This window comes from Terrapene carolina, unplaced genomic scaffold (assembly GCF_002925995.2).
Source record: "Terrapene carolina triunguis isolate 2854851 unplaced genomic scaffold, T_m_triunguis-2.0 Scaffold62, whole genome shotgun sequence".
In the NCBI taxonomy this organism is placed as follows: Eukaryota; Metazoa; Chordata; order Testudines; family Emydidae; genus Terrapene; species Terrapene triunguis.
The window spans coordinates 44899846-44912325 of record NW_020664413.1 but is presented as its reverse complement, the minus strand read 5'-3'; the positions used below and the strand labels follow the sequence as shown (position 1 = coordinate 44912325).

At 38.6% G+C, this 12480-nt stretch overlaps 1 protein-coding gene across 2 annotated transcripts in view; it reads left to right on the top strand.

Moving 5' to 3' along the window:
- Window positions 1-12480, top strand: part of NCKAP1 (NCK associated protein 1) — a 111709-nt gene that overhangs the window by 36883 nt on the left and 62346 nt on the right. For both annotated transcript variants that reach the window (XM_026647627.2, XM_029910520.1), the window contains 6 exons: window positions 1512-1649; window positions 2694-2742; window positions 4320-4476; window positions 6688-6744; window positions 10168-10264; window positions 10438-10544. In XM_026647627.2, the coding sequence (XP_026503412.1) occupies window positions 1512-1649; window positions 2694-2742; window positions 4320-4476; window positions 6688-6744; window positions 10168-10264; window positions 10438-10544 (605 nt within the window). The remainder of the gene's footprint in view (window positions 1-1511; window positions 1650-2693; window positions 2743-4319; window positions 4477-6687; window positions 6745-10167; window positions 10265-10437; window positions 10545-12480) is intronic.

Genomic DNA, 12480 nt, shown 5'->3' with positions numbered 1-12480 from the left:
AGTGACCTTAATCTATGGGGGAGAATTAGCTGTCAGGACAAGTGTAACTGGCTGCATAGGTGAGCTAATGAACAACTTGATGCGTCCAATTTCATTTTTGTTCACTCATGGATTAACGTATATACTCGTTCATAAGCTGAATTTTTTTTAGTAAAAAAGGGAAGCACTAAAGAAGGGGGTCGGCTTATGAACAGGTTTAGAGAGGGAGAGGTGGGACACAGGCCTGCTCCCAACAGAGGGGGCAAGGAGAGGTAGCACAGCCAGCAGAGCCAGAAGGGACGAGGCGGGGACAGAGTCTCTCCGCTTCGGGCCACGCTGCTCTCCCCCCAGCCTCCGAAGCAGCTGCAGCTCCGGGGCTGGCAGGCTGCAGCCATGCCGCTCGGTCCCGCCCCCCAGAGTAGGCTGTGGCCACCCGGCCTGGCCCGCCGGAGCAGGCTGCGGCCACGCTGCCCAGCCTGCCGGAGCAGCTCCAGCGGGGCCAGACACATTCTTCCCTGACCCTCCCCAGATAAGATGGGAAGGGATGGGATGGGAAGAGTGTGGGGGTCCTGGGCTAGGGATGGGGTCATGTGGGGGGTGGTCACAGGGGTTACTCCCCGGACTCCCAGCTTCTTCCCCTCCCGCCCCTCCAAAAAAAATTTCCCCACCAGTTGCTGTCCCGGCCCGTCAGGGTAAGCACCTGGCGTGCTGGGACACTTTGTTTACTTAGGTTTAGCTCTGTGCCTGCGAGCGCTCGAGGTAAACAAACCATCTCGGCCCACCAGCGGCTTATCCTGTTGGCCCAGGAATCAAAGTTTGTTGATCCCTGAATTATAGGGTCGGCTTATGAACGGATCATAAAAATTTTCCATTTTTACTTATCCTTCTGGGGGGGGCGGGGAGGGTCGGCTTATAAACAAATGGGCTTATGATCGAGTATATACGGTGTGTATATATAAAATAAAAATCTTCTGCCCTTGTCTTTTCATTTTATTTTAATGTCATCTACCTTAATTCCTTGTATTTTTAAAACATTTTTTTAGTTTTCCATTATTAAAAAAAACATTATCTTGTTTCTTCTATGTGAGCAACAACAGGCTTTAGTTTAATTCAAGGCTTAGTGTAGTATTTAGCCTCAAATATTTTAGTAGACAATTGTGATTATTGCAAGAATGGATGTAAAGTACCAAATTGTTAGAGATTAGTTAGTTTTTATGCAAGGTTACATCAAGGCTTGAATGCCAGTGTTAGTCATTAGCTATTTAAGCTGCTGAAAATAGCAACTATTTTGGGGTGGTTGCTATTGTCATTAGCTGTTTGAGCTGCTGAAAATAGCAACTATTTGGCTGATTGATATTAGAACAGAATACTGTGCTAATGAAGTAGAATAGTTTCTAACAACCGTGTCTAGATATTATTACTGTACAAGAAGACATAAAATGAAGTACATATCTTGGATATTTGCTAAATTAAACAAAGCATTTGGTCTTGCAGAGTTCTTCTAACTAAATATTGTTTTTGTTACTTCCTAGTCCCTTTCAGATGCTCTAATTTCACTCCAGATGGTCTATCCCCGAAGAAATCTGTCAGCTGACCAGTGGAGGAATGCACAACTATTGAGCCTCATCAGTGCCCCGAGTACAATGCTTAATCCTGCACAGTCAGACACAGTATGACATTTTACCTTGAGTAATACAGTAGTATTAAATGAGTTTTTCTGTGAAATAATTTAATTGTGTATATATATTTGATATAGGATTACATATTATTGGATTTAACTGTTTAATTCACTGTCTAGAATTCAGTTTTTCTGAGCCATTTTTGAACGAATAATCACTTTGGTAACACTTGAGTATTTACACCTGCAGTGCAGAATGGAATTAATTACCTATTTAATTGTAGGACATCCTTTGTCTTAACACATACCTCTATCCCCAGTTCTTGGTAATTATCCTTTGAAGAAAAATATTGTGGATTTTATTGGGTGGGGAGGGCAGGAGATAGAATTTTATATAGTATTTAGGGTGTTGATAGGGAAACAGACAGGACATCAGGCTCAAGATTTTTTTCAAAAGTGAGCCGTGACTTCGGATGCCTCTATTTTTGGGTACACATTTAGCACTTTGTTTAAAAAAAAAAAAAAAAAAAATCAGCCCCCTTCTAGGTGTCAAGTTGGGCACTCAAAAATAGTCACCCAAAGTTACTAGTCACTGCTGAAAATCTTAACTTAGAAATTAGTTAGATATTCTTATAAAAGGTTCTGCATTGCTTTGTTTAATTTTCCGCGTTACCTTGTGCACTGGAAATTTAATTTCCTAAGTTGTAATGGTTTTTTTGAGATTATAAAAAATTGACAATTGTTTATCATTTTGCTCAAGAGACTGGAAACATAAATAATTGTATGTCACACTTACCAGGAATTAGAAACGGATTTTAGACTCAGTGGGCTTTTTGTACCTGAAAAGAGTTTAGTCTTTCTAAAGTATATAAGACTATTGATGCTTAAGCATCAGCTAAGTTAAAAGCAATTTAGTAAACATAAGCAATCTTCTTTGTTCTTGATATTAGGGTAATATGTCCTGACAGGCTTTGTGAGGAAAAACCTTATTAAATTGTTGCTTTTGTGTAAAAAGCTATGTTTGTTAGAATTGTATTCATTAGAATTTTTTTTTACTATGTATCATTAGTTTATTACAAATTATTCTTTCAAATAGATGCCATGTGAATACCTCTCTCTGGATGCAATGGAAAAATGGATTATTTGTAAGTACAGCTTTAAGAGATTGTGCCTATTTAGTTGTTTTACTTCTATAAAGTGCCTGTTAACTTTTCAGAATGCTGTACTAAAGCAGTTGTATTCTGTAGAATGTGGCTTGACTAGACCCTGTAGATCCTTTTATTTATACAATATATCATGCTTTTGTTTGTATTTAAAAAATTAGTTTATAGCATATATTACATTTGAATTTTATGAGTTTCAGATTTTTTGTGACTGTACATTTGTTTTTGAGTTATTCTTATTAGTGATAATTTAAGCAGTGCCATTAATTAATTCATACCAATGACATTTTGGTTATTCATTGCTGTACTAGAAAACAAGGTGCATATACTGTCACGCTATCTAGAGTGGCTCACAACTGAGAGTGCCAGTCTCAGGTCAGACTGTCAGAAAACAGGCCTGACACCCCAAACTGGTGGTATATTCTATAATTAGATTTCACCAAACCAGCAACAAATGTGAACTCCTTGAGCGCTATATCAGTCTTACCATGGAGTCACAGACAGTCCCCTTAAGCTCTCCTGCTCATCTTGCCACCCAGACAAACTGGACTTACTGAATAATGGTCACATAAACTAAAAATCACATCACATCAGGTTACTTCCAGTCCCAAAGGATCAATCACTTACCCCAGATCAGTTTGGTACTCTGGATGCCACATCAAAGACAATGCTGGCAGCCAGTTCTCTAGCAAACTAATTTAAGATTTATTAGCAAAGAAAAGAGTTATTGATAGTTTAAAGCAGGCAAAATACATAAACAGGTGAGACAAAGTTTGTAAATCCAAAATGATAGCAGAGATGTAGTAATCTGCTAGTTTCCCAAAAGTCTTTTAGGGTTACCCAGAATAACTCTGGGGATCTTTGTCTTCTTGTCCAGATATTCTACTCTGTTAGAATCCAGAGATGAAGAATCATTCCTCTGAATCAGTATTTGTATTTTCTTTCCTCAGATAACACTCTGACAAGTGTTTTTACTCACTGCCTGGCTCCTTGCTTTGGAATTAGTGTTTCCTGTTACAGCCATTAAGTCCTTCATTAACATTTCACAAGGTTTCTCTGAAGAGTAGTTTTAGTTACAGGGTTATACATATATGGAAATGTTAGTAATAGCAAACAACAATCCTTCATTTGTTTGCATGAAGTTTACACATTAAGTACATTTTCATTTTAACACTAACACACACTTTTGATGTACGGTTAATTAGTTACATGGGTACACATATAGCAATCAACAGGGTATAGATAAGTGAAGACAATACCATTAACATTTCTTTTGAACTAAACTATTTACACAAGTGAATTGGCCTGATTACACTACAATACTTTTTGACACTCCTTTTATTTCTATTAGCATATGCGTGAATTAGCCTGCAGCCCTATCCTGAGCTGGCAACTGGGTAGACCGTGTCACATATACAACTGTACATGAAATCAGTATATTAAAAACCATTGGTTTGGCAGTTGGCCACAGTAGTCCATTCAGTAGTTCAGGTTCTCATGTTGTCTTTGTATTTCTGCTCTGTGATATTTTTACATCCCTCTTGAATTTTCTTTTGAAGTTGGGTTTATTTTGTGCCATGGAATCCTGAATAGTGATGCTACAGCTTTGAACCTTTGGAAACTCGCTCTTCAAAGCAGTTCTTGCCTGTCTCTATTTCGAGATGAAGTTTTCCATATTCACAAAGCTGCAGAAGACTTGTTTGTGAACATAAGAGGGTATGGTATTTTCATGAATGTATTGTGTTAGCAAACTGTCTTCACTGCTGATAATGGAGTTAGAAATTGTTATTCTAGCCCTGTGCAGTGTCAGTATGAGAACTATATAACAGCTTTGATTAATGGTTTTAGAATATGGAAATACTGTTGGAGGGGAAGTAGGAGGTTAAATTCTCATGGCTTTTCATTATCACCATTATGGTAAAAGATTCTCACATTTTTATGTCAGAACTTCTACGTTTTCATGACTTGGCATGGTTGGAAGGTCTTGAAATAGAAACATTTTCCTTTTTTTCAGAATGTATTTTTCTAATCCCTCATTGTTTAGAATGTTACATGTATCTTAAGATCATGTTAATAGTACTGAGAATACAATGAAATGTAGAGATATTTTGTATAAAAAATTGGCACTTATTGAAAACATATTATATATACACTTTGATATTTTTGATATTTGATAATTTGTTCCATAAGTTTTTTGCCATAGGTACTCATCTTTCAGAGATATTAGAAAAGCAAAAACAAAACAAGCCTTCCCCCCCTTGAGTCCCCCAGCTGTGCTTTAGTTCCTAAATTGAGCACTTGTTTGTTGATAGCTTTTAGTCCTTGTACATATATCTCTAGAGAGCTGGATCAAAACTGCAAAGTGTGTTCCAGGGATTTTGTTTAATTGTACCATTGCTTGAACAGTTGGTTAGAAAATTATACATCTACCTGTTAGATGAAAGTTCTGCATGCAGATTTTCAGTACACCTCTACCCCGATATAACACTGTCCTCGGGAGCCAAAAAATCTTACCGCATTATAGGTGAAACTGCGTTATATCAAACTTGCTTTGATCCGCCGGAGCCTGCAGTCCCCCCCCCCTCTCCCCCGAGCGCTGCTTTACCGCGTTATATCCGAATTCGTGTTATATTGGGTCGTGTTATATCGGGGTAGAGGTGTATTTGCAACATTTAGGCTACGCTACAGCTCAGGTATAAGCTATGTTACTCAGAAGTGTGAATATGCCACCCCCCTTAGGGTATGTCTACACTACAGGATTAATCCGAATTTAGATAATTCGAATTTGGGAAACAGGTTGTATAAATTCGATTGTGCGCGGCCACACTAAGCACCTTAATTCGGTTTTAAACCACATTAATTCGGTGGTGTGCGGCCACACTACCCCATTAACTTAAACACAGTAATTCGGTGGTGTGCGTCCACACTAACCCTAATTCGAATTAACAAAATCGATTTAGGCTCTACTCCGTTCGTCGAGGTGGAGTACAGAAATCGATTTAAAGGGCCCTTTAATTCGAATTAACTGGCTCTGTAGTGTGGACGGGTGAAGGGTTAATTCGGATTAAGGCAGCTAAATCCGAATTAAAGTCCTAGTGTAGACCAGGCCTTAGTGATGTATGTTACACTGACCTAGGTGCTGATGTGGACAGTGGTATGTCGGTGGTGGGAAAGCTGCCCACGATATAGCTACTGATGCTTATAGGAGTAAGTCCACAGGAGAGCTCTCTCGTTGGCTTAGAGCATCTGCACTAGCATTGGTGCTGCTGTAAGCTCTGTAGTGTAGCCATAGCCTTAGCTTAAACCATAGACTGCTTCTTTTCAGTGCATGAACTGAAGGATTCTTATTCTGAGTATTGCCTTCTTTGTTTTCATGTCAATTCAGAAATGATTTGGCAGCTGATCTGTCAAGCAGCAAGAGTTAATGTAACTGCATTCTGTGGGGTTTCAAAAGGTGTCAGAGGGTCATGATCACCGTGCCCTATCCATATTAATAAATGGGAGAGATTCTGGTGGTGGTGTGTGGGGAAGGGGTAGAGGAAGAGGAATCTTACTTATCTGAAAGCTACAGCTATCTGCAACAATTTTTGTAAGATCAACCACTAAAATATTGAAATTCAGTATTTCGCAGTGAGGAAGGAAGCATCACAATACATTTTAATGATTTTTAAGTCTGTCAAATCAAGGCTAAAAATATAAATATAAAATATGTAAAAACACAAGAAACTGAGATCTCGATCAAGGATGGGTGTTCCCTGTTACTGTCCAGTGGCTCATCTCATTAACCAGAGCAAGGTAGTCCTTATCCGTGGGCTGTTTGCTAAAGGCAAATTCCCTTTGCTGTGGAACTACAGAAAGTATAGGGCCCTAGCTCTTGCTAAGGCTGTTCCAATACTTGTTGACGTTTCACTGTTATTTCTCTCGCAGCTACAATAAACGGATTAATGACATAAGAGAGTGCAAAGAAGCTGCTGTATCACATGCGTAAGTATCTTATATAAAACCACAGCATACTGTGATTTTTCAGACTTGAGTGCTGCTTACTTTTGCAAAAAGCTTAAAACCAACAACAATGTTAACTGGAATTTTTTTATATCATGAGTGCATTTAAATGGAACTTTATACTGAGCTATCCTGTTGTACTAAGCTTATTGTTCTTGGCTTTGTTTTCTTTTTCCTGCTTGAGAGAGGTATCTTCTTGTGTACTGCTGTTTTAAAAACAAACAAACCAAACCCTTACTTGAACAAAGTCTTTGAATTGACATTTTTGTGCATTAAATTTTCCTAAATTCAGAATCAGTCATGAGAATTGAGTTTTTCACCTTCATATTAAGTCAGATCAAAATATATTTGTATTCACTATTTCATCAAGCTTCTTCAAGAGTAAAACTATTGTAAATAAAACATGGAACGTGAAGTTTTAATTTTTGAATAGTTGTAGCTGTGTAAACACTTAACAGTGGCACAGGAACACCACTATAGTTAAGGTTGTGTCATGACGTGTTCAGAGATGGACCTTTCTAAGTCCTTTAAAACTGACATGTTTAGTTGGATTTCTGAGAAATTTGGTGTACCTCAGGAGGTGCAAGGTAAAGTTTGTGATCCAAATTTGGAGCCATTTTAGCCAGGAGTTCTGACTCCCACTCAGCTAGTGCATCATAACCTTCTGGTGTCCCAATCATCCTTCACCCCTTCCCCCAGCTCTCCAGTGCACCCCAACTTGTTTGCACTGCATAGCTCTGCCTGAAGGAATTAGGAATTTTTAAGAACACTTTCGTAGATGTCCAAAAAGCCAGAATTCAGGAGGAAAGCCATATTGGTTAAAAAAAAGTGGTTTAGAGCAGAAATGAAGGCAGCTATAAAACGTGTGTGTGTGTGAGTGAGAGAGAGAGAGACACACACACACACACACACACACACACACACACACACAGATGAAAGGTGAAGTTGATAGTAATGAATATAAATCAGACTGTAAGAACTTAGAAAATTGATGAGAGAAGCAAAGGGACACAAGGAGCAATCTGTGGCCAGTTGAGTTAAGGACAAAAAGGAGTTTTTTAAAGTATATTAGGAACAAAAATAATCCTAACAATAGTATTGGTCCATTACTAGATAGAAATGGTAAAATTATTACTAATACTACAAAAAACACGGACGTTAAATATTTCTGTTCTGTATTTGGGGGGGGTAGTCTCATCATATAACTCTTTCCATTTCACTAGTGTCTGAGGAGAATGTTAAACAGCATCTTCTAAAGTAGCATCAGCTGGTCTAGGCAACTTGCATCCAAGAGTAGTTGTTTGTTTTTTTTTTAAAAAAAGGCTATCTGAGGAGCTCACTGGACCGTTAATGTGGATTTTCATTAAGTCTTGAAGAACTGGGGATGTTTCAGAAGACTAGAAGAAAGCAATATTGTGCCAATATTTAAAAAGAGTAAATGGGATGACCTCTAATTGTATGCCTGTCAGCCTGACATTAATCCCAGGCAAGATAATGGAGTGGCTGATACAGGAGCTGATTAATAAATAATTGAGGGTAATATAATAAATGTCAGTCAGCTTGGACATAAAGAAAATATATCCTGTCAAACTAACTTGATTTTTTTTTTAAAGAGATTTCAAGTTTGGTTGATAAGGTAATATACTTAGACTTCTGTAAGGCATTTGCCCTGGTACTGCTGTGACATTCCCCAGGGTACAATTTGGCCTGTTGAACCACTGTAGCCCCGAGTGCCTTTTACACTGCTTTGCTAGTGACAAGCAGCCTCTCAAGGCTGTGCTCACACACAGTCCTTAGCATGGAAAGTCACTTCTAGCAGAGTTACATCAATGTTCTCCCAGCTACTCATGAACAAGGCAACATCCGCAAATGCCCCAGCCTTGCACGCCAGGAATGTGTGTCTTGCACTGCTCAGGACCCCTCTACCCCCGAACAGAGTAAGCTCATTAAAAGTCCATCATTTCATTAAAGGGAATGATTATGCACCAGCCTTTTTAACCCGAGTAGAGATTCTCCAAACCCTTAAAACACACTGGTTTAGATAAAAGAATAGAAGAAGTTTATTAACTAGAGAAAGATTTTAAGTGATAAGTAGTAAAGGAATAAAAGTCAGAATTGGTTACAAAAGATAAACACGCAGGCTATTTCCTAAACTTTACTAATCTAAATAATAATTGAAAGCAAAAGGATTTCTCTCACCCAAAACTTTCAGCAGTCCATACTAACTGGAAAGCCTTCCAGTTAGGACCACTCCCCCCAAGCTCAATGTTGGTTCTTTGTCTTTCAAACAGTCTTGCTTCTGTGAGTAGAGAAAGAGAAGGAGAGGTAATGTATAGGTCTTATTTTATACCCTCCTCCTCTTTGAGGAATAGTCCACGAAACCCTACAACCAGGGGCACCCCTCCTAAGAACAGAGCGGATGGGGGTCTCTGTGGGTCCATGTCCAGCCACAGATGGTCAGAGGCAGCCTGAGGACCCAGACAGTCACAGAACAGGTGTGGGGTACGTGTCTGGGGAGGGACAGAGTGCTGCCATTGGCTCATAGCCCAGAAGGGCAACAACAGAAGCCAATTGAGTAAAGCAGCACCCCGAGTGATTCTTTGAGCCTTCCACTCCTAGCTGTGCTTTGACCTTTTCTGCCTCCCAGTCTGTAGCTAAAATCTACCTCAAAATAACACTTCCTTTTATCTGAACCCTGGGTTTGCCAAAATTTGATGTTCCCCACGGCCATTCAGATACATAGGAGCATATCATATTTAAGACCTGTACACTGGTTACCCTAATAGCCATCTACAGGTTTGACTTTTAACGGCGAATTAGACTTCCAAAAACTCAACTTTTTTTTCATTTTAGACCCAAAATACCTGAAAATAATTTCCTGCTACTTTTCCATTAAGCACAGAATTCAGTGGGGGGGGGGGGGGGAAGACTTTATAAATAATACATCATCAAGGAAACCATGTCAGGTAGTTTATACCCCAAATTTAGGTTTATTTAACAAAAATAAATGTTCAAATTTTCAAGGGACAATTTTTTTAATTTATGCATTCCCCCAAAATTTTTTGAAATCTCCACAATATAGCATTGTTATGCTAATGCATGAGAACTCAAAGTAACTAGCTAGAAACCTGAGTGAAATACAAATTGAAAAGTGAATTGTGAAGAGTAGATTGTTGTTAAACTTCTTAGTGATTTAAAGTGTTAGTAATGGAGGTGACATTTTTAGTCTTACCTGTGTTCTTTCAATTACTGAATTTTCTTTGAAGTTGGTGAAATATGAACTGTAAATATTAAGACCAAGACACTTAATTTAAAAATAAAAATCTTTCCCCAACCCATTTTTATAGTGACTCAGAGTAGATATTGATGATTAATGAATTTCAATCTGTGTTTTTTTTAATACAGTGGATCAATGCATAGAGAAAGACGCAAGTTTTTACGGTCTGCACTGAAAGAACTAGCTACTGTCCTGTCCGATCAGCCAGGCTTGTTAGGTCCCAAGGTAATTGCAGTAGTTATTTTTGATGGGTATGTAGTCTATTACATTTTCTTTCAAACTTCTTACAATAAGCTAATTTTTAACATGTCTTGGAAAAAATGCTACTTTAAAAAAGGTAAAATCTATACATATAATGTGTTTATTTTAGGAACTAATTCATATTTTTTCTTTTCCAGGCACTTTTTGTGTTTATGGCATTATCCTTTGCTCGTGATGAAATTATTTGGCTTCTTCGTCATGCAGATAACATGCCTAAAAAGAGTGCAGATGACTTCATAGATAAGTAGGTTAACAATATTTAGTGTGGTACTTTAAATCTTTATGCAGAATTAACAGGGAAAATATATTTGAATGTAAGATGACCTGTGCAGGAATCATTGTGGGTGTATGCGTGAAGTAGGGCTGTTCAGAAAAGTGGAAATTTCAACTTTTCATTGAAATACTAAAACCTGAAATTTTAGCCAAAAACTGGAACTTTTTGATGATAACTTAAAACTTTGTGCAGAAAGCTGACACTTTTCATGAAAAATTTAGTCAAAACCCCAATTTATCTTGGAAACAGTTCAGATGGAAAATTTTTGACTAGCCTTGGTTTGTGTAAACCAGCTGCTTATACTTTTTGTTGAAGCAATGTAACAGAAAATTATATAGATATAAATTAGTTTTAAACTTATCTTTCATTGTAAAATTACTAATACCCCAATCCTATGGAGAAGTTCAAGTGACTAGTGTTAAATCAGATAGCCCTAATCCAGTTGTACAAAGTGCCATATATAAACAAGCAAGGTGGCAGCGGGAGACCTGGTGGACTGTGGGGGAACAGCGCCAGCTCTCTTTTTAGTAGCCAATCCAGGAATTTCTCTCAGTCTTCAAGTGGACTAGCTACACCGTGAATCTCTTCTCCCATGAGAGTAAAAACTGAATGTTAAGTTCCTTGAAGGTCTGCTATCAGTAGAGCAAGCTAACCATGAATCTCTTCACACCAGTGAAGATAGAGCTTTCTGTGCTCTACAATTGGAATAGGAAACCCTGTGATTCAACCAGTGATCTATTCTCCATCCACTGGGGAGAGTCAGCTGATACACCCCTTTCACTTGATTCCGTAGGTTTTGAGAGAGAGAAAAAACTGGACAAAATCTGATCCTAACACCACCATGCTGGCACCCATTAGCTATTAATCCTAATATTTTTCCTTCAACAAATTTTATATGCTGACTCTGTGTAATACTAGAAAAACTACATGTAAAGGATTGGTTTATGAAAAGAAAACTCCTAACAATATTGGCTTGTCAGATCTCTTCAATGACAATACCAAGAAGGGTATCCACCTTAATTTTATTACCTTACTTAGGAGAAATTACCTTGGTGTGTACAACTTAATCCTGTGCTAACTGTGGTATGCAAAAACCCTTTGCACTCAGTGTTTGAGGAGCCATCAGAGGCCCTTCTGTGAATGTTGTCCACTGTGTGTGTCACCCTTCACTATGCAGGTCTGAGGTCTGTCATAAAGCCCTTGCTGGGTAATTCTTGTATAGAGATTAAATACAGTGCTGAATGGACGCACGTTCCTTTTCTCAAATCTTTGTGTCCATTTACTTGTTTTAGGTAACCATTCGTAGTGATCGTTACCTTAGAAAGGAGTGTGGGGAGTTTCCTAATGCTCCCTCAATAAGGTGGCTGTTGGATAATCCCTAACTTTATTTACAGGCTGGACAGTAGTTTTCCTAGAACCAGAAAAATTACAATTAACATATCTTGTGTTTATCTTACTCACATGTGCCATAACCTAGATTTAGTCTAGTTAAAATTCTAGACTAGGACCTTAAAATTCTAGTTACTTCGCCATCTGGCTTCTGCAGGTCAGAGTCTTTGTTCTATTCAGTAGCTCCAAGTGTGAGGAGAGGGCTTCATATCCTAGCAGAGTGGCTCTTCATATGTTTTAAAGAAGTATACTAAACTCCTTTTGGGTGTCCAGACACCTTCCACCAGAACAATCACTGTCTTTTGGGTAGAACAGAAAATCTCTGTGGATTAAATCTACCAAGTAACTACCTGGCAATCAGTTCACAGCTTCATTTGAAATTAAGTGGATGTTTAGCACATTAACAGATACGGTTTTCAGACAATACTGGGAGCCATAGTCTAAGGCAGGCCTGCACAACATGCGGCCCGCGTGGGCTCACTGTGCGGCCCGCGGGGGGTGAGTAGGCAAGCGGCGG